The following is a 24,847-nucleotide window of genomic DNA, read 5'->3' on the forward strand; positions in this document are numbered from 1 at the left end:
CTAGGTTAATAGTGAAGTAAAGAATCAGGGTTAAAAGATATCTTAAAATAATCTTGTTCTAGTCCCTCCTTTTATAAGATGAGGACACAGGCCCCAAGGTAGCTTGGCCAAGGTTATAACAGGGACTCAAACCCAGAAACTACGACTCTGAATTTTCATATCACTAAAACTTAACAATAAAAACACTTAAGAATGACTTCTGGAGCTGGAAGGAAACTTTAGAGCACAGAATCTAAAGCTGAATATGATTTATATTTAGGACTCAAAAGCAGGTATGTTTAAAAAATTTTATTAGAAAAGTGAAAAGAACATTTAATAAGTCAATTCAAATCCCTCCCATGTCAAAGTAACAAAACCCCTACAACACGTACTACCCACCCCTCTCCCCAAAACTTACACAAAAGGCAGAAGTTCTAAGCAACTTCCTGAGTGCCTGTAAGGATTTAATCCTTACACCTATCAATTCAATAGCTTTCTTAAGGATTATGAAGGTCCCATATCAATTTCTCTACTGGCAAACTGCATTTTCCCCTTCAAACTATTACACTGCTCTCACTAAGGAATGAAATCTGAAGGCTCTACAATCTTGAAGATCTTCATGAGGCTGCAGTCTTGTCAAGTCGAATAAGCTTATTCACACTCAATTACATGGAATTTTTAGCAGCTGTCATCAAAGGCATAAGAAAAAAAGGCTGTAAAAAAAAAAAAAAAATACAATCAGATCCAAATACCACTTTTTGGAAAAATAACCATATTCCCTTAAAATTCTTGGTACCCAAAGAATTCAGTTAAGCCAGAGAAATAAAGGGAAAATAGGATATCCCAGAACTTAGTGTTTAGTCTTTGTTTTTAAAAAAATACTCCAACATGAACTAAAATTATGGTGACAGAGAAGCTATATTTTCTTCTTCCTATTTGAAAAACTCATGTATACCTGGGATCTTCCACTATTTAGTTAGTGGTATTAGATAAAATGACTAACCTCAGTTTTTGTTCAATTCATTTCAGATAAAGGGAAATCTTACTAAGAAAACCCTAATATGAATAGAGCTGAAAAGGACACTAGTGGTCTAGTTCAATCCTCTCATTTTACATATATGAAAATTGAAGCTCCAAAAGGGCAGGTTATTTCCAAAGATCATCTAGAAGATCAAGCGGCAGAAACAGAATTTGAATGCAAGTTGCTCTAAATATATATATATATATATATATATATATAATCCTTTCTATTTGTATAGCTTGAAATGTAATTAACTTTCACCTGAAATGCCAGTACTATATATCTTTTGAAATGTATTTATATTTCCCCAGTTTAATAATAAATTTAAATCATATCAGAAATCCAACATGGCATGGTACAAAGAGTGCTGCATTTGGGAATCAAGAATGACAATACAAATCCTTCTCATTGTAAAACTACCAATAAGCCCTTTATTCTTCTCTCAGTCTTATTTTCTCATCTGTTCAAAAAGTCTACATAATGTATCTCAAACAGAGCTATTTTAAGGATCAGAAGCAATGTTTCTAACCCTTAAGTGCTATTATCACCAGCTATTACTATTAAATACAATCTCACAACAGTCAATCTGTTGCAATTTGGTTCAGAACTTAATTAAAAAGTAAAATATAAAATCATAGGATTGTTTGATACCTGAATGGTCAAACTTTAAATATCATAGTAATGAATGATACCCCCCAGTAGATACTGGGAGATTGGTTGAACTCCATCAAAGACATTACTGAAAGCTTTCTAAAATTGATTTAACATAAAATAAAATTCTAACTCATTTCTAGGACACACATTCCTTCAAAAAGAAAAAGTTTTCCTTGGAATTTTATTTGCTATACAGATTGATCATTTCAGATGTTTTTTAAAATGAAGAGACTTATCATAGTTTTAATTTTTGGCTCTGGTGTCACAAACTCTCAAATATTCACTGATATAGAAGTTTTATACAGAATATCCAATGCAAAAACAAACCGATGGACTCCTGGGGGAATTATGGCTCTTGAAGTACCTTGTGTGATTCAATGGTGATAATTTATCATAATGGCTTAGGTGCCATCTCAGTGTCACCTTAAATGACTGGCTAATGTAGTGTACAAAATAAATAATCACATAGGACAGTGCCAGGTAAAGTAAATCACTACTGGAAAATTTAAATATAATGACATAATACCTTAAGAGGAATCCTGAGAAGGAGCAGGTGGATCCTGATTTTCAGGCTCTGGAGGAGGAGCTGGTATAGTGTCTTCTTTCTTCTGTGCAGCCAGAAACTCATGAATTGCACGCTCTATTTGTGGCCTAAAGATGTGGTTTAGTTTTGGATCCACCACTTGTGAAATAATTCTGTCCACTCCAGCTTCCAGCATTCCTGACCTTGTGTAAACACAAATAAATCATTGTTACTCAATTCCTTTAAGAATCATCACCTTTATCCTAATCATAGTAATTTGAGAGCCTCTATGTCCACACAAATGTCAACATGGTGAGAATCAAACTCCTTCACTAATTCCTTCATACAGCAATCCATTTGCCACATACAATCTAACATCTTTCTTTTAAAATTCTTCCCCCCAAACTCAAGCACTAACACAGACTACTTAATATAACTTTTATCTGTATACAACCTAGTGAAATTTTAGGGCTTTTTTTCTGTTTCAATAGGACAAATATTAATCCAGTCTCTAAAGCTCAAAATGGTTTTTCTTATATATTAGATGTTTCCTTTTCCTTCAACTTTTAAGTCAAACATTTTTAAGCACTACACAGCTTACCCAGGAAATCTCTGAAGCCTATAGTTATCCTCCAGTACTTTTTATCATTACCACAACACAGATTTTTCTTTTATCCATCCAGACTACAGCAAAGGCCTCTCAGCAGATCTCACTATCTTTATCTAGTCTTCCTACATTAACAATCCCTTCCCTTTCCACCCCCACACAATTCTGACAGAATAATTTCCTTATGAATAGATGTTTATATCCTTAGCTTAAAGGATTTCAAAGGCTCCCAAAAGCCCAAAAGCCTGGATTTAACTGGGTATAAAAAAGGTCCTCTGCAAACCAGGAACATCTACCTTTCTACCCTTATTTCACACCACTTATTCAAAACAGAAGATAATCAGAATAGCCCAAAAGAGAACAATTGACACTTGGAATATCCCTCCATTTTGTGAGCAGTGGGGAAAGGAGGTGGTTAGTAAGGCTGGTAGATGCTGAAATGGGAGTGAAACACTAAAAAGGATGGAATTTCTCTGCATTGTCTTTGTTTAGTCCAAGATGATGGACTTACCATGATGAACCACATGAAAAGGGGCTTTTCTTAAGCAGTCATTACAAGCTTGTGTCAAGAGTTTTGACAGAACTTCTGCATAATATGTGTAACTAAGCAAACAACTGTCATTTGGGAGTTAATTTCTTATAATTATGTCACTTTATCTTTATAATACCTTGCTGGTTTGATAATCTAGCTAATTATTAGGCTCTATATAAAACAGAAAGTAAAATACCAATTACTACATCTGTACATCCAGTATCAAGTACTTATCGTAGCCAAATACCCCAAAGGAAGCTTAGAACCATATATCTTAATTGATATCATTTTGCTACATTAAGGTAAATCTATTAAGATAAACACAAATCTTAATTTGTGTCACAAATTCCAAAATTTATACAGTAGAGGACAAAAATAAGCAAAAAACAACATTCTGTGGCAAACACTAAATTAATGGCAAAGAACACAAAACCCAAAAAACAATAGTCTCTGATACCAAGGAGTTTCTAATGGGGAAAACAACATGGTTATATTTTAAGATCATAAACAAAAATAAATTTATAAAAGTAATTAAAAGGAAAGGCATTAATAGCTGGAGATTGGAGAAGAGCAAGAATCAGAACAGGCATCCTGAAGAAGGTAGATATTTGAGTTGAGCTTGGAAGGATGGCAGAAGATGATGAAGTACATTCCAGGAATTGAAACCAGCCTGTGTAAAGGTACAGAAGGAAGGACATGAGTGTGTCACCTAGGTAGTGCCTATTTAGTTCAATTCTGGCTCAGATATTTACTAGGTGTGATCCTGATTAAGTCACTTAACCTTGACCTCAATATCCTCAACAGTGAAAAAGGGATAATTACAGACTGCCTCAGAATAACAATAAGGATCACCAAGTGAGATAATATATGTAAAGAATTTGGCACAGTGCCTGGCACATAGTATATTCTATATAATATAATCTCTTCCCTTCCTCCTTTTTTCCTGTCAAGTTTGAGAAATAAAAAGGTTAGTTTGGTTGGACAGAAGAATACTGAAAAGTATGTATTAATAAAACTGAAAAAGTTTTATTGGAACTGGGTTGTGAAGCACTTTAAATAAATAACAGAGAAGTTTGTATTTGACCATCGGGTAGTAAGGAGCTGGAGGTGGCTGAGTAGGTGAGTAGGGAAATATGTTCAAATTTATACTAAATAACTATGGAAACTGATTAGAGCTATACTGTCAATACAATAGAAATTCCCTGTTGGCCACATACTGATTTAGAAAATCACAAATTAACTATATACATATATTTTTTATTTATGTTGTTAAATGTTTCCCAATTATGTTGTAATCTGATACTTGCCACACACTGTCACAGCTATTATAATAGGGCCCACAGCTAAAGTGATAGCTGTATAAAGATAGAAGGGATAGAGACATTGCACAGAGGTAGAAAAAGCAACATTTAGCAAATGAATGGATATGCAAGGTGAAGGAGAATGAGGAGTTGAGGATGACAGAGGTTGGGAACAGAAATACTAAAATCTGGTAGGCATGTTTTATTTTGCTTTTTGGGGGGAAGGGCAAAGAAAATGAGTTATTTTGGACATATGGAGTTTCAGAGGTTGTTTGGCATTTGAAGATTGGAGGACAGGAATTCAGGACAAATAAAAGAGTTGGAGATACAGATCTAGGAGCCATGTGCATCAAGATACAAATGAAGCCAACAGAGTACATAATCAAGTAAAGAAATTACAAAAAAAAGCAAAAAACCATCTTATTCTTTCAAGCTCATGGTCTAATGGGTACAACATATACATAATTATATACAAACAAAATATAGAATAAATTAAAGATAATCATAGGAGAACGCACTAACATTAAAAGGGACTGTTTCTTGCAGAATGTTGAATTTTAGTTGAGAATTGCCAAGAAGTTAGGCAAGTTAGCAATCAGAAATATGGAGGGAAGGAATTCCAGGGTATAGAGTCAGATAGCAAGTAAAAAGGCATTGAGTTGGGAGACTGAATGTCTGCAAGAGACAAGAAGTAGTACAATATCATCTGATTGCAGTCTAAGAAGAGTAGAAAAGTGAGGAGATGGAGGTATAGATTATGAAGGGGTTTAAAATCCAGATGATTTTTATAACTTGGTCCTGGCATTAAAAGCAAAGCAATGGAGTTTATTGATAGGGAGGTAGTGCTGACATGGTCAAACCTGCAAGTTAGGAAAATCAACTTAACACCCAGGTGAAAGATGAATCAGAAGGGAGAGATAGCTGAGGTAGAGAAACCAATATGCAACAGAAGTGGCATGAGATGATGGAATTCTATCAGAGTGGTGGCTGCCAGAGGAAAGAAAGGGACACATAGGAGGGGATGAAGAGCAAAGAACAGGAGTGAGGTTATTTAGCTGGGGTGACTAGTATGAAAGTAGTGCCCATGATGTGTCAGGGGAGTTAAAAAGGTGATGATAGTAAGTTCAGATCTCAACATACTAAGTTTTAAAAGGTCTATCTGGTTCTATCCAATAGGCAGAGAGGTGAAAATAGATCAGAGAAAACATCAGTCATGGTGAGCAGGCATGACCTAGATGAGATGCAGAAAAGCAAACTGAGAAAAAGCAGTCAGAGAGGTAGAAGAGAGCCAGGGGAGATTAGTACCACTTTGGAGTCCAGCTTTAAACTATAGGTTATGGACCCAGATGAGGTCTAGCAAGTGAATGGGGGGAAGGTTCCCACAAATTAGGATTCATTATCAGTAAATGTTTAATCTGTATATCTATTTTATATACCTATATATTTAGGGACATAAAAATTTCTAAGGAGAAAAGGGGTTGTGAGTAATAAAAGTTTAAGAAGCCTTGCTTTAGAGAGCAGTTTTAGTTAAGAATGTCCAACTATAGAAAGTTGAGAAGAGAATAAGAGGAAAGGAAGTGGAAGCTTTTTACTGGGGTATTACCTACTTGTTATGACAAACTTTCTCAAGGAGTTTCAAGAAGAAAGAACAATAATTAGTGGGGACATATTAAGGGTTAATTTTTTGAGGGAAATATAAGCATATTTGTAAGCAGCAAGGAAGCAGTAGACAGGAAGAGACTGAAGATAAGAAGGCAGCAGGAATAAAAGATGCCAGCTAGGTGGTGAAGTGCACAGAGCTCTGAGCCTAGACTCAGGAAGACTCACCTTCCCGAATTCAAATCTTGTCTATGACATGAGCTAGCTGGACAAGTCACTTAATCCTGTTTGTTTCAGTTTCCTCATCTGTAAAATGAGCTGGAGAGGAAAAGGCAAATTTCTCCAGTGTATCTGCCAAAACTCACAAAAGTTGAACATGACTGAAACAATTCAACAAAATGGATGAAAGAAATCTTCTGTAGGATGAAATAGAATCACTTATGTATGTAAGACCTGTATCTTCATATGAGATGGGTGAAGAAAGATAGTGGAGAAAAAGCATTTTCTAAAAGGGACTAAGCAGTACCTAACAGTTCCATCCATGGGAACTTTGGGTTAGTGTTTTCTTAAAAGGTACTGAGACATTCCTTAAGAAGCTGTTGGCCCAGAACATTAAGAACTCATATTGTTGACATCATATCTTCATTGCCTGTGTACAGAATAGCCAGGAAGAACTGGCAGGGCTCTCAGAGACTGGGACTGGCAGATCTTAATTACATCATCACTCAGCTGAATGAAATCAAATTTCCTTTTGCTAACTATTGAATAATATATGAGAGGTCTTATTTTGTTCCAATGTTGAACGTAAAGTAAAAGTACCTACCTATGTGTCAGGCTTAGCCCAGAACAGCACATGAGTGAGTGATGGGATATGAGGAGAGAAGGAATTTTTTGTGAATAGCTTAATTTTTTTTTTTCCCCCAATGAAATAAAGAGCACGATTTCCTGCTAAAAGGATGAATGGAGGGAAAGCTATGAAAGGTTTGAGGAAGGATTAAAAAAAAAAAAATTGGAAAAATCTGCTGTGTTGAGTGGAATAGTCAATTAGGAAGTATAAAAGGATTGCCTTGCTTTAATGAAGAACCCACTTGAGATTATGTAACAAATTTGTAATGCAATGACTTAGCAGTTTCAGAATTTCTTTTAAACTTTGTTCAGCCATATGGGAATAAGAATGAAAGCAGCAGATGTAATATAAAGATAGTGCTTAGGAGAGCAAGATCACCAACAGGATAAGTGGTTAAGGAATTGAGAGAAGATAATGTAGAGTTGGTTCACTAAAGAGAAGACGAGAAAGGAGGAGAGTGAAACAGTGCAACAGTGATACCCTAGAAAAGATTTAAGGGGTAAAGAGAATGGAGGTCACAGTGAGAACAAAGAACAAATTGAGGGCTCAGAAAGATGAGGACATGAAATAAAAGAGGATACCTAAAAGGAAAGTGAAAAGGAACCATTAAGAATAATATGGCTTTCCACATAAACAAAGTCAGATCTAATCTTTTGGGAAAATATCAAGTGCTCATGGGTAGGCCAAGCTAATATAATAAAAATGACAATACTACCTAAATTAATCTACTTATTCCTTTCCATACCTATCAAACTCCCAAGAAATTACTTCACAGAGATAGAAAAATAATAACAAAATTCATCTGGAAGAACGAAAGGTCAAGAATTTCAAGGGAATTAATGAAACAAAATGCTAATGAAGGTAGCCTACCTGTGCCAGACCCAAAACTACATTACAAAGCAGTGATCATCAAAACCACTTGGTACTGGCTAAGAAAAAGAATAATGGATCAGTGGAATAGGATGAAATAGTCAATGACTATAGTAATCTAGTGTTTGACAAGCTCAAATTCCTATAGCTTTTGGGATAAGAGCTCAGTATTTGACAAAAAATGCTAGAAAATAAAAGGAAATTAGTATGGCAGAAAGTAGGCATTGACCCACACCTAACACCATATACCAAGATAAGGTTGAAATGGGTTCATGATTTAAACATAAAGAGTGATATTTTAAGCAAATCAGAAGAATAAAGGATAGTTTACCTCTCAGATTTGTGAAAAAGATAGGAATTTGTGGCCAAAGAAGAACTTGAGTACATCATTGAATGCAAAATGGAAAATTTTGATTATATTGAGTTAAAGGAAAACCATTTCTAGTCATATGAAAAGGTGCTCTAAATCATTATTGATCAGAGAAATGCAAATTAAGACAACTGAGATACACTACACACCTCTAAGATTGGCTAAAATGACAGGAAAAGATAATGATGAATGTTGGAGGGAATGTGGGAAAACTGGGACACTAGTACATTGTTGGTGGAGTTGTAAAGTAATCCAACCATTCTGGAGAGCAATATGGAACTATGCCCAAAGGGCTATCAAACTATGCATATCCTTTGATCCAGCAGTGTTTCTACTGGGCTTGTATCTGAAAGAGATTTTTAAAGGAGGGAAAGGGATCTACATGTGCAAAAATATTTGTGGCAGTCCTTTTTGTAGTGGCAAGAAACTGGAAACAGAATAGATGCCCATCAGTTGGAGCTGAACAAGTTATGGTATATGAATGTTATGGAATGTGATTGTTCTGTAAGAAATAATTAGCAGGATGATTTCAGAAAGACCTGGAGAGACTTACAGGAACTGATTCTAAGAGAAATGAGCAGAATCAGGACATCATTATCGGCAACAGCAAGATTATATGATAATCCATTCTGATAGAAGTGGCTCTTTTCCACAAGGAGGTGATTCAAACCAGTTACAATGGTCTTGTGATGAAGAAAGCCATTTGCACCCAGAAAGAGGTCAGTGGGAACTAAATGTGGACCACAGCATAGTATTTTCACTCTTTTTGTTGTTGTTTGCTTGCATTTTGTTTGCTTTTTCATTTTTTTTCCCTTTTTGATCTGATTTTTTTGGAGCAGCATGATATTTGTGGAAATATTGTATAGAAGAATTGCATATGTCCAACATATCAATTAGATCTTGGGGAAAGATAGGGAAAAAAATTAGAACACAGGGTTTTGTAGGGATGAATGTGGAAAATTATCCATGTATATTTTTTGAAAATAAAAAGCTTTAATTAAAAAAAAAAATTGGTGTCAGGAAAGAGTGTCCAATGTCAAATATCACAGAAAGGTTAAGAAGCTTGAAAACTAAGAAAAGGCCATAAGATTTGACAATTAGGAGTCCTTGATAATCTGTAGAGAGAAGTTTAAATTAACTGAGACTGGAAATCAGATTTGCATAGAACTGAAAAGAAATAAAGGTAATTACCGTAATAATTTTTTGTGAATGAGTTTTTTCCATGAGTTTGGCTGAAAAGAGATAATGGATTATGGAATAGGATCAAATGGGATTTTTGTTTGTTTCTTGAGGGGGAATGGATGAAGTAAAGGGTTTAAAAATTAAGAGAGACGTGAGGATGTTAATGGGCAGCAGGGAATGAGCCAACAAATAACAACAAATAAAAAAAAGATTAATTTAATGGGGGGGGGGGCGCAGAGGGACTTGAATAGAAGGAATTTGAAAGAAAGGAATCAAGAATACAAATAAAGGGCCTTGGTAAGAAAGATCATCTTTTTCATCAGAAACTAGAGTAAAAGAAGGGAGAATAAGGAGTGATGTCAATGATGGAAGATGTTAGTGGGGGAAAAAGAGGGAAATCATGATGAATGAGTATTTATTTTCTCATCGAAACATGATAGATCTTTTTCCTGAAAGAACAGTGTTATGGGGAAGTGTAGGAAGCAACAGAAGAAAAAGTTACTCTGGGTAGGACAGTGCAGTGATTAAGGAGTAACATAATTGCCTTGCTGCAGTGAAAACAGAGTTGAATTAGGTAACAAATTTGTAGTGAAACCAAGTATGGTGAGGTAGCTTCATTTAACACTATTAAGCAGCACAGGAGTAGATTGTTGTACTAACCCAAGCTAAAGATTTGCCAAGGCCACAATAGAACTAAGAGCAGAAGACAATGTAATGATGAAATTTGGTTAACTATAAAGTCAAACTGGACAGGCAGTAAAACCAGAGTAAGGCTGATAAACTGGAAAAGTACCGAAGAATAGAGGAAACGAACTTAATGTTGAGGATGAATAATAGTGTTAAAAGGAGGGGGACATAAGAAATTGAATGAAAAATAGAGAAATTTCAGAATTCTTTATCACAAAAAGAGATGAAGGGTCTTACTAATCTTATGTGAGGTTGAGGTGAAGGAATTGAAGAGATGAGGAATTAAGAGTTTGAAGGAACACTGATATTTATGGGACAGTTTTTTTTTTTTTTTTCCAGATCTATATACTATGTAGGGCAAGGTATTTACAATCTTTACAAAATTCCACAATAATAATATCTTGGATTACTTTAGGATCTATCACAGTTTTCAAAAGTATTTTTCCCATGTTACAAAAGTCTCATGACATACTGATGAAACACGTAGTAATCCAATGGAAACTAGTGCAAACACTAATCCATTATCTAATATCTATACCTTCTCCTTTTAATATGCTATAATCTGTTCCCTAGAGAAAAAAACAATAAATTATGATTTTAAATAAAGTAGTTTACAACATCTTCTGCATCATTAGTCCCTCATCTACCATTCAAAAAAAAGCTAATACAAATGTTTTTTCTGAAATTTTAGCTTTTCTTGTCAAAAGTTTTAGAAGCCTGCATCAAACTGGAGAGTGCTGACTTTGCTATAATAGAAAAAAAGATTCTCATTTTTTGTGATGATAACAAAAAGTTATCCTTTCTCCATCACTGATAATAATAGTTTGGTCAGTGTAATATTTTGAGGCTAACCTTCCACACAGAAGAAAAACAATCAAATTCATGCATGAACAAACATTAACAAATTTATTAAAGTCACAACAACACTACAAACTTGAAGGACAAATTATAAAACCCCAAACTTTTTTGAAAATTGCAATTTCACTACTATACGAATGAGAGTAAATTTGTTCTAAGAATGTTATCTTCTACTCAAGCTAGTGATGACAATAATACACAAATGAGACTTCAATTTAAACCATAAAATAATTATACTTGAACATAATGAAAGAAGTTACTGTTTCTTATCCAAGAAACAAAAATGTATATACAAAAGACTTTCTATACTAAAAAGCTTTAGAGGTATCAAAGACTGACAGTTTTACTTATGTCAGCCCATAGTCTAGTACTTCTATTGCTTCTTCTAAAACTTGTATTTTACTACGTAATAACATAATCTTGACTAAATAAATGGAGTCTAAATACTTATATTCATGACTGCTGTCTATTTACTCAATTCTGTTTACTTACTGAACCACACTCTGTCTCAGCCCATTTCTCAACTGGTTTTTGTTCATTGCTGGGTTCCACTCCTGCTTGTCCAGATGAGTTGACACAAAGTTGTCTACTTTCTGTCTTAGATTTTGGTAAGCTGGCTGAAAGAGGGAGGGGGAAAAAATCAGAAAAGCCACTTTCCAAAATTTCTAATAGGACTGAGTCCTGCATAATATTTTCCACTATCCCTAGGTCAAAATGTACCTCTATGTGCCCATGTAAATTAACATTTTACTTAAAAATGCAGACAACTTTAAGTCATGGTGTCCAACCAGACATTTTCTAACTGCTGTGGGGTAGCCAAAAATATCTAACTGAATTCAGTTTCTTTTCAATATGAATGTTTAAATAACTAACTGAAGAATTTCTTGGTTGAAATATTTTACTTAAAACCAGCAAATTTGAAAACTTAGAATTAAAAAGTAGCCTATTATACAATAGATACATATTCATAGAATTCAAGCCTTATTATCTGCACCAGTTAAAAACTTCTAACCACACAGAAGGAGCTGAACTTGACCCCCATAATTGACCTAGGATGATACTCTTCCAACTTCTCTGGATTCCTAAAGAGCCCAGGCAGCAATTGCAAGAACCTTATGGCATTTTTCCCACCTAGAGAAAGGTTTTAAGTAAGGATTCTTAATCAGGGGTTCATGAACTTGTTTTCTTTTAAATATTAGCATTGTTATTTTGATGTTGAGTTTCTTTTATAATGTTATTTATTGTATGCACTTAAAAACATTATTTTGAGAAGAGTCCATAGATTTCAGCAGATTGGCAAAGGGCTCAAAATCCAAAGGATAAAAAACCTCTTTGAAAGAAATTTCCTTTTTCTCCATTTATAACAGGTAAAGGAAAAAATTTTTTACATTCTTTGATTCCACAATGAAATATATATTAGATTCTTGCATTGCTCAAACTAACCCAAGAAATCTGAGAAGTTAAGAGTTTTCTTGCTGATACAAGATCATTTTCTAAGTAGAGTCAGTTTAATCCTAAATTTTACCTTTCCCTTTAAATGTAAACACAAATTATTCAAATAATCTTACTGGGCAAATTAGGTAGTTCAAAAAATAAATCTGACTTTTGTAACTAAGGGGTAAATCTAGCCTCCAGTGGTTTCAGATTTCTGATTTGTCAAATGAAGAGGTTGGACTAGAGAATCTGTTAAGATTCCTTTCCCATTCTAACATTCTATGAATCTATGGGAAGGGCAAATATGTTATTTCAAAAAACAAAACAAAACAAAACAAACAAACAAACAAAAAAACCAAAAACAAAAAACCAAAAGCACACACAAAAAAACACCTATAGAGGAATTACTTTAAAATGTAAATGTTATGTAAAAGTACAACTACTGATGATTTCAGAAAGGCCTGGAGACTTACATGAACTGATGCTGACTGAAATGAGTAGGACCAGAATATCATTATATACTTCAACAACAATACTGTATGATGATCAATTCTGATGGATGTGGCCCTCTTCAACAATTAGACGAACCAAATCAGTTCCAACAGAGCAGTAATGAACTGAACCAGCTACACCCAGAGAAAGAACTCTGGGAGATGACTGTGAACTTAAAATTCCCAATCCCTCTATTTTTGATTTCCTTCACAGGCTAATTATACACTATTTTAAAGTCTGATTCTTTTTGTACAGCAAAATAACTGTTTGGACATGTATACATATATTATATTTAATTTATACTTTAACATATTTAACATGTATTGATCAACCTGCCATCTGGGAGAAGGGGTAGGGGAAGGAGGGGAAAAGTTGGAACAAAAGGTTTTGCAATTGTCAATGCTGAAAAATTACCTATGCATATATCTTGTAAATAAAAAGCTATATGTTAAAAAAAAAAAAAAAGTACAACCACTAAATTCTATTAAAAATTTCTTATTTGAAATTTTCCATATGCAAGAGAAGAGTATGCTAAAGCCACAATCAGCATGACAAATAGTTGTCTTCTCTCTACAATGATATCATAAATTCAACACATTACTTTCAAAGCTATCCTGTTTGTTTGCATTTTCTAATAATTTTCCTTCTGTTCTCTTCTATGCAATTTAAAAAGTAATATATATTTTAAAAATTCTGAACTGCCATTAAATTCTGCCAGGATACTATGTGTTTGCTTCATGTTTAACTCTTTGTTTTACTTACTAGTTGAAAAAATTTTGAGATGTATTCTAATTGCAAAAGCATAATAGATCATTTCTCTCTTAGACAACGACTGACTAGTTTTGGAACATAGATCACAGGAATAGTCAGTTTTACAGCAATATCAAGGTCTCAGAGGAATGCCTATTTCCAACTAGAACAATCCTGATCACAGAATTGAAAAAAATATTCAGGAGTTAATACAAATTTATCATACGCTAAGAGGGCCTTCTGAAATGGAACTCCATTTTACTAAAAAGAAGATGTGACGAGGAAGAAACAATTGATAACAACTCCTCAAAACAATGTTTTTCATATATATGAGAAACCTTCATTAAAGTCTCTTTCCAGAGCTTTGTCCTAGTGGGAAAGTGATCCTAGATTACTGTTGTTCTAATCTAAAGTTTTAAAAATTCTTATTCTAATGTTTAACTACTGGCAAGGTAGAAAATTTTAAATATGAACCAGCAACAAACTGTTGTGTAAGAACCAGCCAAAATGTAAGGTCATCAGATGATGAATTTTTTGGCAACAGGGTCAGAATACCTGGAAATTAATCTTGCCTCAGCTATGATAGAATTGTTATGTATATTCACATAGATAACCCTAACCAGATTCTTGTAACTGACCCCTATGAAGTAGGTCATTCTCCCTCCTTCCTAAGCTAAACTATACTATTTCTCTCCATCTAATATTTGGGGTCTACAATATTCACAATGACAATCCTACATTTAGCCTGACATCACAGGTCTGTCCTCTACTGCCATGACAGACATCTTCACTCCAGGCCCATCATACAGGATTTTTCTTCCTCTGTCATCATCCTTGTCTGCTACAATCTGCAAATAAGAAATTCTTTTGATCTTATCACAATTCATCACTCCATCTCTCCCAGTGCTTTTTACCATCTCTAAACCTATTCTCTTTCCTCATTACACCTTTTACTCATTTCACTGCACTCTGCTTTTTTGGTCATAATTCCTGCTTTAGATTTTTTCCTCCCTTTTAAATTTCAACTTTATCATTTAGTAAGCAGTTATTACATAACAGAAACTATGCAAAATACAAAGACAGACAAAAACTCTACCCTTGTCTTTAAGAAGCTCATATTTTAAGGAGGCAACATATAAATAACTATGTACAAGATATATAGAGTAGATGGAAGGTAATCTTAAGAGAGGAGAAGCAATAGGGTCTGTGGGAAGGGAAGGAGGGAGACAGGAAAGACGTCTTTGGGAAAAAAAAAAAAAAGAAAAAAAAAGTACTATTTCAGCCGAGTCTTTAAGGAAGATAAGAAAACTAGGAGGTAGAAGCAAGGGTATTCTAAGCACAAGGGACAGCAAGTGCAAAAAATATATAAAGTCAAAACAAATGGGTCATATTTGAGAATCACCAAATAGTACTTGATTAACTGAACTGCAGAGCTTATGTAAGGCAGTCAAGTATAAGAAGATAGGAAAAGTAACATGGGGCCAGATTGTGAATGGCTTTAAATGTCAAACCAAGGAATTTGTATTTTAATCAAGAAGTAATAGGGATCCATTGGAGTTTACTGACTGAAGGAGTGATTTGGTTAGATCAAAAATTCAAGAAAATAGGGTGAGTAGAGAATGAAATGGAGTAGGGAAAGTTTTGGAGACCAATTAAAAGAATATTGCTGTAGTCCAGGCAAAAGTGATAGACCTGTTCTAAGGGGGAGTCTGGGATGGAAAGAAAGTGACATATACAATAGATGTTACAAATGACAAGATTCGAGAAGAGACTAGATATATGGGATGAGGGAGAGAGAGGAGTTGAGAATGACACTCATATGACTAGGAGGATGGCAATATGCTCCACAGTTATATGAAAGTTAGAAAAAAGGGAAAGATGGAGAATGGGGGAGATGTTGGGTTATTTCAAATACATAATGCTTGAAATGCCTATGAAACATGAGACATCCATTAAGAAATATCCAGAAGATCACTTAGGATTTCAGGACAATGGTTCAAGAAATGGTAATCTGAGAATCTGAGAAAACATCTCCATAGCAATGATCACTGAACTGATAAGATCAAGCAAGAAAGGACAGGCTAATGGTTAACTTGAGGTTCAAGAAGTTTGTGAATTTGCTTTTAAGAATATACTCAATATCAATACACTCCTTTAAAATTTTACATTGTTCAGGCATTTAAAATTAGTACTCTGGGAAAGGACTTATAAGATTTCACCACAATGTCAAAGTGGACCAGTCATGACAAAAAGGTTAAGATCTCAGGTATATAAGAAAATAGGGTTTGAGTCAGGGTCTTGGGAAATACTCAAGGATAAGAAGCATAACATGGATGACATTCTGCAAAGGAGACTGAGAAGTAGTATCATGAGGTGTAGGGGGACAAGGAGAGAATATACAGGAACAATATCAAATGCTACAGAATAAGAAAGGTTGCAGATTGAGAAAAAGTCATTAGGTTTTTCTAATTAAAGAGATCATTGATAACTCTGAAGAAAGCAGTCTCACTTCCTTGAAGAGGCCAAAGAGTAGAATGTAGACAAGGCTGAGGGACTGTAGACCTGATTTGATTTGATTTTAAAATTGTTTTTCCCATGCAATTTAGCTGAGGAGGAAAGACAGCTAGAATGGTAGATCAAATAAAGGTCTCTTTCTCTTTCTTGGATAAAAGAAGAGAAAAATGATCATATTTGTAGGCAGCAGAGAAGGAACCAGTAAATAGGTGGTAGCTAGGTAGCTCAGTGAATAGAGTTAGGGGTCTAGAATCAAGAGTTCAAATGCAGCCTCTGGGAATATTCCTAGTTTTGTGACTTTGGGCCAGCCACTTAATTTGTAGTTGTCTCAGTTCCCTCAACAGTCAAAAGGAGACAATAATAAGACCTGCCTCCGGTGATTGTGATGGAGATTACTAAATAGTAAAACTGGAGAAGAGAGGAGATGAAAGCTGAGGGACAAGTATGTGAAGGTTTGACTTGGCAAAGAAAAGAACAATATTTTATCAGAGACAGTAGAGAAGATAGTTGGGAAAATATTTGAGTGATATCAAAGAAAAAGGAAGAAGGAACTCTGCAAATCACCACTTTGGATAAGCTGCGGTAGTGAATGGGCTAGCCAAACGACTGGCGAGGTAAGGATTGCCTTCTAGAATGGGAACTGAGCCAAGGTTACTTTAACTTTTAATGGACCAAATCAATATAGTTTCATGATTTTCTCCTCAGCGCGCATTTAGTAGTAAAGAAAGCAGTTTCTGGTGGGACTGCATAAAGGCATGATAAGTGATATGGATAAGGAGACAAAAGAAACTAAAGCAGAGGATAGTGGAATTCATCCTATAATTTAACGGGTACAAATTTACATTATTCTCTCTCAAATCCCTTATCCTAGTTTCTTACTGACATTCATTTCTATTCTAAATCTTTCGCCATGCACTTTTCAGTTGTTCAACAGAGATGCTAGTGATGACAACTTTTAAGTTATATAATCTCAATTGTGTCCCCACTGTTTCACAATAAGCCTTCTACTTTCCCTTGATGACTTTCTATTCCACCCTCCAGTATTTTTTTTTTTTAACAAACTTTCTCTTTTCTCTTCAAGGGATCTATACTAGCCCTTCACTCCCATCAGAAAAAAAGATCTTGAGTCATTGAGGCACTTTGTATCAAGTTGCTACTTCTTTCCAATTCTACACTTTAGATGACCTCTATCAGCTCCTTACTCTCCCCCCCCTTTGCTACACATTCAAAGGATGAGAGGATTTTTCTCTTGGTCAATCTCCTTACTTATTTTGTAAATTCCCATATCATTTCTTCACCTTCAAGCTCAGCCCTTTCAGTCATAGTCTACTTAACTTTCTTAATTCCTACTAAACTAACCCATGGCAATTTAGCTTTAGACTTCAGCATAGACGTGAACCTACTCTCTTCAAGGTATCACTGGTCTCTTAATTGCCCAACCCTTTTGTCTGTCTTCTTAGACTTATAAGCATAAGCTGACACTGCTGACTACTCCTCCTAAAATAATGCTTTGTTCCAGGTCCCTCTCACTCACCTGGCCATTTTTTTTCAATCTTTTTTTTGCAGTCAGTCAATAATTTAGTGCTTAATAATTGCAGAGGATACAAATACAAGTCAAAAGATTGATAGTCCTTGTCCTCAGGGAAATAACATTTAATAGAGATAAGGGAAGAAGAAAACACACAAAAAGGAAGCTGAAAAACAGGAGGGGAAGTGGGGCATGATAGCAGTCTGGATAATGAGGAACATCTGTTTTGAACCCAAGAGTTTGCAGGAAAAGTCACCAAGGGGAGCAAGAATCTGCAGGGACAAAGGAATAAGATAGTGGTGAAAATCAGAGAATGAGGAATGGGTGGTTTGGGGCTTTTCTCAAAATCAAGTCAGTCAGGTAACAAGCATTTATTAAGCACCTACTATGTGCCAGACACATAGAGATAATAAAGTTTGGGAGATGATGAGATCATCCAGTTAAACAACACAGACAGAGAAGAGGGCTCAGAATCAGAGCCTTGGAGGTTAGTAGGTATAGCTTCAATGAGGACCTAGTAAAGGAGAAAGAGGAACATACATATAGGAGAACCAGAAGAGAGCAGTGCTCAAAAACCTGGAGAGAAGAGAAAATGTAAAGGGGTATCAATGGTGTTCAAAGACTAGAAAAAGATTCATGACTTTCAGATTAGCCTCAATCTTTCCCTTGAGCTTCAGTTCTTTATCATCAAATGATAGGGCATCCCCAAGAAGGTGTTTTACAGGCATCTTAAATTCAATTTGACCAAAAGAGAACTTATCTTCTCCTCACAACTCTCATTTCTTTTGAGTTTTATTTCTCATGAGTTGACTACCATTCTTCCAGGTTTGAAATCTCTGTCACTCAAAATTCCTCCCTTATTATCCCAACCAATGGCCAACCTTTGCCAATTTTACATCTCCAATATATAAACAGGAAAAAACAATGGAAATTAAAAAAAAAAAAAAAAAAAAAAAGCCCAGTAAAGAAAAGGCTTTGCATGCCAGATGAAGGAATTAATATTTTCCTAGAGATAAGGAGGAGCTGCTGGAACTTATTTCATTTAATGGCCATTTTACTCTATAAGAACATCTCTCTGGCCTCTGTGTGGAAGATAAACTGAAGAGAGGAGAGACTGGAAATAGGAAAACCAAAGGACTTTAAATAATCTGGGACAGAGGCATACTGAAAGTCCGAACTAGGATTGTGGCTCTCTAAATAGAGATAAGGGAAATAAAAGTGATCATTACTCTTTTACATACATTACTTTGTAACCAAACTGGCCAATTTCTTTTTATGCATTCAATCTTCCAACTTCACAATTTTACACAGGTTGTCCTCAATACCTGGAATATATTGTATCACCTCCATCTTCTTCAAAGTTCAAATGCCACATGCCGCCTATCTGGTTACCCTCACAGTTGTTGGTGATTCCTAAATTAGTTTTTATATAACTAACACTTAATTATTCTGTATATATTTTGAAGGTTGAATTTATGAGATTTTTAGTTGCTACAAACTTGGAATCAAGTTTTATTCTGACACAAACCCTGCCCCTGACAAACATACAGATGTTAATAAATGCTCCTTTAATTAATTACTGAAATAGAAATGAACAAACTAAGAATCACAGACATTCCCCCTCCTCAGATTTAGGGATGAAAAATATCTTTCTGCCAGGTTGATACAACTGACCCTGGCTGCTGGGGAGTCACACGAGGCTTAGAGCTGTAAGAAATTTGATTATTCAAAAAGAGTTTAGGGTTAGAAGAGTTATGATTTAGAGTTGGAAGAGGTTGGAGTCATCCCATAAGTCGGTGGGCCTAGGATGGAAGGGATATTTAGAAATGTTCTATTCCAGGGCTTCTCACCTTTAAAAATAAAAGTAATTTTTTTTTCATCATGGACCCCTTTATACACGTGGTGAAACTTACGAGCCCTTTCTTGGAATGTTTTTGAATAGACGAAGAGAAGGAGACGGTTACAAAGTTAACAAACCATATTGAAAGTGATCAAGATTATATGTATATTTCTTGAATCAAGTTTCCCCAAAGATTTCAGTTGGAGAGCGCGAGCCCTAGTCCAACCCCTTCATCAGCACACGTCAGGAACCTGAAGCCCCGAGGGGATGTGCAGGGAGCAGTAATACCTGACTTTTGTAGGCCGACTTTCATACGACAACATAGTAACCCAGGAGGTGCTACAGGCATTATCATTCCCATTCTACAGATGAGCAAAGTGAGGCCCGGGGAGGTGAAATGGCACAGGGGACAGGGTTTTGAACGCTGGGCTTCTCGGCTCCAGGCCCAGCGCCCGTCTTTCGGGCCTCGGGGCCGCCGCTACCTTGGTGTCCACGTCGGCGAGGCAGTCCCTGCGGAAGCCGTCGAAAAGGCCGCGGCTCTTGAGCTGCTCCACTATGAGCGCGATGAGTTGCGAGTCCCCGGGCGGCAGAGACGCCGGGTTGGTAACGCCGGCACCTGCGCCCGCTGAGCCCGAGGCTGAGGCCGCCGAGGCCTGGCCGGAGCCACCGCCACCACCTCCGCCACCGCCGCCCGCGCTAGCCCCACCGCTCCCTCCGCCGCTGTCCGCCATGGCCCCACCCTCGGCCCGGGGCCACGCCGGCGGTTCTCGCCCGGGGCCTGAGGGGGCGGCCACTACCCGCCGGGGCCTGGGCCTCGGCCAGGCGAGCTGGGGCAACCTGAAACACGGCAGCAGATCCCTTTGGAGCGTCGACCGCTGCTGTCGCGACGAAAGTGAACCACGTGTTCCACGTCTCCCGCTGATTACGTCATAGTCGCTATGCATCCTGGGGCTGGGAGTCCTTGGGTGGGGAGGACTCGCCTTGATATAGAAAACTTCTCATCCATATTAAACTATAACTCCCATAAGCAAATGGGAGTAGTAGGAAAGGCTCACATCAATCGCGTTTTTCTTGGTCTTACCGGGAATTGTAGTTCTGAGACTTTTCTTCTTTTGTGTTTGAGCACACTATTCCCGGTTAGCAAAAGGTGATGCCGAATAACGAATGTATAAATTTTGATCTCTGTGCAACCTTGGATAAGTCATTCGATTTCTCTTTGGTTTCCTCATCTGTAAAATGAGGGATGGACTCTGCGATGACAGCTGAACTCCCGGCTTCAAGTCACAGAATTCTATAAGAACTTCTTAATCAATTTCACAATGGTGAAGCCGCGAGAGATCCCAGCTGTGTCTTATAGACCGAGAATTCCCAGGTGGAAGAGGAGCGAGATGACCTCTGTCTATTTTCCTTTCAATTTCTCAAGTTACGGTGACGATAGCCTGGCGTAGCTGGAATCAAAGACCCGGGTCCAAATCCTTCGCCTTGTGCCATAAGGCACAGCGACGTTTCCTCTTAGAGTCGTGGTTTCCCCGCTGTAAATAAGGAGGCTTGCAGTGATTGGGGTGGATAGACAGTGGGGTGGTTAGAGGATGATCTGAGTTTCAAAGTGACCTCAGATGTGCACTAGCTGTGGGGCCCTGGGCAAGTCACTTAACTCTGCGGCTCAGTTTCTTTATGTAAGGTAGGGTTGGGAAGGAAATGGCAAACTACTCTGGTATCTGTGCCAGGAAAATCCCGGATGGGATCAAGAGCTACTAACTGAACAACAACAAAATCTCAAGTTCCTTTCAGTCTTAAACCTCACAATCCCATGAACACATATGTGTAATCTTATATACATGTGATGTGCATAAATACATATGCATAAGCATACAATGCATGCATTAACATAATAGGTTCAATATGTGCTTATTTGTATATACATATATTCATGCACGTATATACATGTATCTGTAAATATGTATATATACATAAATATCCACATATAGGAAGATAGGGATTTTCTCTCCATCGATGACTCTCAATCACACTCTCCAGTTGTATGGCTCCAAGTGAAGGGAAAAGAAAAAAAAGTAATTCTAGTCATTTCCACTAAATTCTTCCCTATAGAGGAAACCCAAGGTTCTCTAAGGTTATTTTAGCGGACTATAAATTCCAACAGGGCCTACTACTACTACTACTACTACTACTCAGAAAGGCTTCAGCCTAGGAACAAATGGCCCATCAACTAAAAACCAGCCTAGCTCAATGCAGAAAGGAATGAACTGTATGGAGGAGGAATTTTACAGCAAAGGAGGGAAGGACTAAATTCTTCATCACTGATGATAACAAATGTCAATACGTGTGAAATAATGGTTATTTCGTGAGTATCTAAGTCAGCCCTGAGAAAAAAGGAACATTGAGCCTTCAGGACATAACAGTTATATGAATCCAAGTGATACTGCACATAGCAATAGTGAGCAGGTGGTTCGCTGTCAATTTCATTAAATATTTCCTGATACTTTAGTGGCCATTGGATCCTAGGGCTTGAGAGAGCCCCTTATTTTTTTTTCAAACAGGTGTAAATTGATTTCCAGAGATCATCTAGGATCCAAATTTGTTCTACTTTTTTTTTTTTTTAATATAAATGAGTAGATTGATTTCCAAAGATCATCTAGGATCCAAATTTGTTCTACTTTTTTTTTTTTAAATATAAATGAGTAGATTGATTTCCAAAGATCATCTAGGATCCAAATTTGTTCTACTTTTTTTTTTTTTAATATAAATGAGTAGATTGATTTCCAGAGATCATCTAGGATCCAGTTTGTTCTTTTTTTTTTTTTTTTTTTTTTTTAAATACAGATGAGTAAATTGATTTCCAGAAAGCATCTAGGATCCAAGTTAGCTCTACCTGTATGAACTGTAGTAAAAGACTTTACTTCTCTGGGACCCAATTTTCGCATATAAAATGAATGAATTGAATTCAGTGACCTCAAGGGATCCTGTTTTTGTGGAACATCCCAGTTGAAGGAATATATCCAAGTTTATATAGCTAATAAACAGTATCAAACTCCAGTCTTGTCACTCCGAATCCATTATCATCTCCTAGTGCCAGGTTGGTGAAACTGTGAGAATAAGCGTGTTTCACATTCATAATCCAGCCTCCTTGGTATTGACGGAATGGAAATGGAGGTTGATCCAGGCCTTGGCACATAACTCAGGGCCTGGTAAAGTAGAAGCCCACAAAAACTGAATTAACATAGTGAAGTGTCATGCAGAAAGGCAGCCACTAGACGGTAGTGTTGTATTAGAAATTCAAGTCTGCCTCCTGTTTTATACTGCCTTACTGTTTTCATCTGAAGTCAGCCCAGAGAATTAAAAAAAAAAAAAAAAAAAAAATCTTGATTTTGATGGTTTACCAGACCATGATTTCACAGGTACAGGGAGCTTCAGGTGCTTAGCATAGATAGTGTCTGGCACAGAATATGTACTTAGTAAATACTTATTAATTTGCCTGAAAAAATGAAGATTAGCAACTCATTATTATTAGAGAGCCCAGCCCTGGGTTCTCAGCTAAGGCTTATTAGGGACACAACTTGAATCCGGCTCTTCATGATTCCAGATTACCCATGAAGATGATCCACTGCCAGGATGTGGTTACCGACTAAAGCACTGACAAAGCTTAATTTGCTCCAAATTATATAGCTGATAATGATACATAGTATTTATATAGCCCTTTAAGGTTTGCAAAATGTTTTCAAAATATATTACATTTTATCCTCAAAAACCTTAGGAGAGACAATTATTATTCCCATTTTATAGATGAGGAAACTGAGGCACATGGAGTTTAAGTGACTTCCCTCGGGGGTCACATCATAAGTGTCTGTATTTGAACTTTAGATACTGCTCTCCTGGGCTACCTCTAGAACTATATAAAAACTAATAAAAACCAGAGCTGGGATTTGAACCACAGACCTCCTAATTTCCAGCCCAACCTCTTGTTCAAGAAAACTTATGATTTTTTTTTTCCTTTTCTTAAAAAAAAAAAAAAAATCAACTCAAGATATTATGGCTGAAATTCACCTAAGCTTAACTCAAGATTTTAGCATATTTAAGCTGTTGGTTCATATTCTTACAATCAATAGTTGGATTGGAAACTCTATCTACAGAGTTGATTTTCATGTTATCTTGATGGATTAACATAGAGAATAGAATGATCTTGAAGGCTTGAGTTCAAGTTCTCAAGTTAGATAGATCCCTTTATCTCCTAACAACCTGGCTGCCCTGCCCAACTCTACTTTTGAGATTGGAAGGGAGGAGAAACGTCTGATTTAGTACCCGAGGTCTGGTGTACCTGGAGGAATTCTAAAGCAGGACGGATCATCGGGGCTGGAAGTAGGTAAATAGATTTAATTTGCACTTAAAACCAGAAACAGCTCAGAGAAAAGGGCAAGGATCCCATCCACATGGATCTCCAGTTTTGACTAGCTGGAGACCTCATATAGGAAGCATAGCTCCTTATAACCAAGACTTACTTATAGCATCTTGGGGGATTTTACCCCTTCCAGTGCATAAATACTTTTTCTTTTTGGACTTCCCACTGACATCTTCTCTGCAACGTGCGCAAATGCCTTTGGGAGAGCATTCAGCTCTCAATTTACACCTCATCTGATATTTATGATATGAGGCTTGTTAAACAGGTTTATATCTTTCAAGGAAACTTGAATACTTTTGCCTTTTTCCCATGCTTTCCCAGGCTATCCAGAATCTATCTGGTCTGTGGGACTCTTCACCAGCTTGGACTGGATATGAGTCAGACATGGGGCCTTGAGGTGAATAGGATTACAATGGCATTGCATCCCTAGGTCCCCCAGGTCTTATCTCTTGTCTTGCCTCTAGGCCCTCCAGACCTCGGGTAGTGTCATCTGACCCCTGACCTTGTCATTCAAGCCTTCTGATGAATCCTTAGGCGTTTCCTTCCCTCTAGCAGCTGAACTTTGATGCATTTTCTCTAAATTAAATCTTGTGACTTTTGAGAGCAGGGACTGTGCTCATTTTTCTTTTTGCTCCCTAGAACTTAGCATGGTACTTGGTGAAAAGTAAGCATGTTACAATAGTTTTTTCTTTTCTTTTTTTTTTAACTCATTCATTCATTCATGAAATCATAGGTAGGGACACAAGAATAAAATCGTTATCACTCCTTTATGATGAAATGGAACATGCCCCAGAAACCAGAGGAAGGACAACCTCAATCAGATTAAAGACTGAACGAAGCTCCCT

General features: G+C 36.6%; 1 protein-coding gene across 1 annotated transcript; it reads right to left on the reverse strand.

Moving 5' to 3' along the window:
• Window positions 1-273: 273 nt before the first annotated feature.
• On the reverse strand, window positions 274-20,547 carry BOD1 (biorientation of chromosomes in cell division 1). The gene is made up of 4 exons (XM_074292092.1): window positions 20,071-20,547; window positions 11,523-11,647; window positions 2,181-2,380; window positions 274-692 (listed from the first exon to the last, which is right to left on the reverse strand). The coding sequence occupies exons 1-3, from the start codon at window positions 20,530-20,532 to the stop codon at window positions 2,182-2,184; spliced, it is 786 nt and encodes a 261-aa protein (XP_074148193.1). The 5' UTR covers window positions 20,533-20,547; the 3' UTR covers window positions 274-692; window position 2,181.
• Between the last annotated feature and the right edge of the window lie 4,300 nt (window positions 20,548-24,847).

This window comes from Sminthopsis crassicaudata, chromosome 2 (assembly GCF_048593235.1).
Source record: "Sminthopsis crassicaudata isolate SCR6 chromosome 2, ASM4859323v1, whole genome shotgun sequence".
Taxonomy (NCBI): domain Eukaryota; kingdom Metazoa; phylum Chordata; class Mammalia; order Dasyuromorphia; family Dasyuridae; genus Sminthopsis; species Sminthopsis crassicaudata.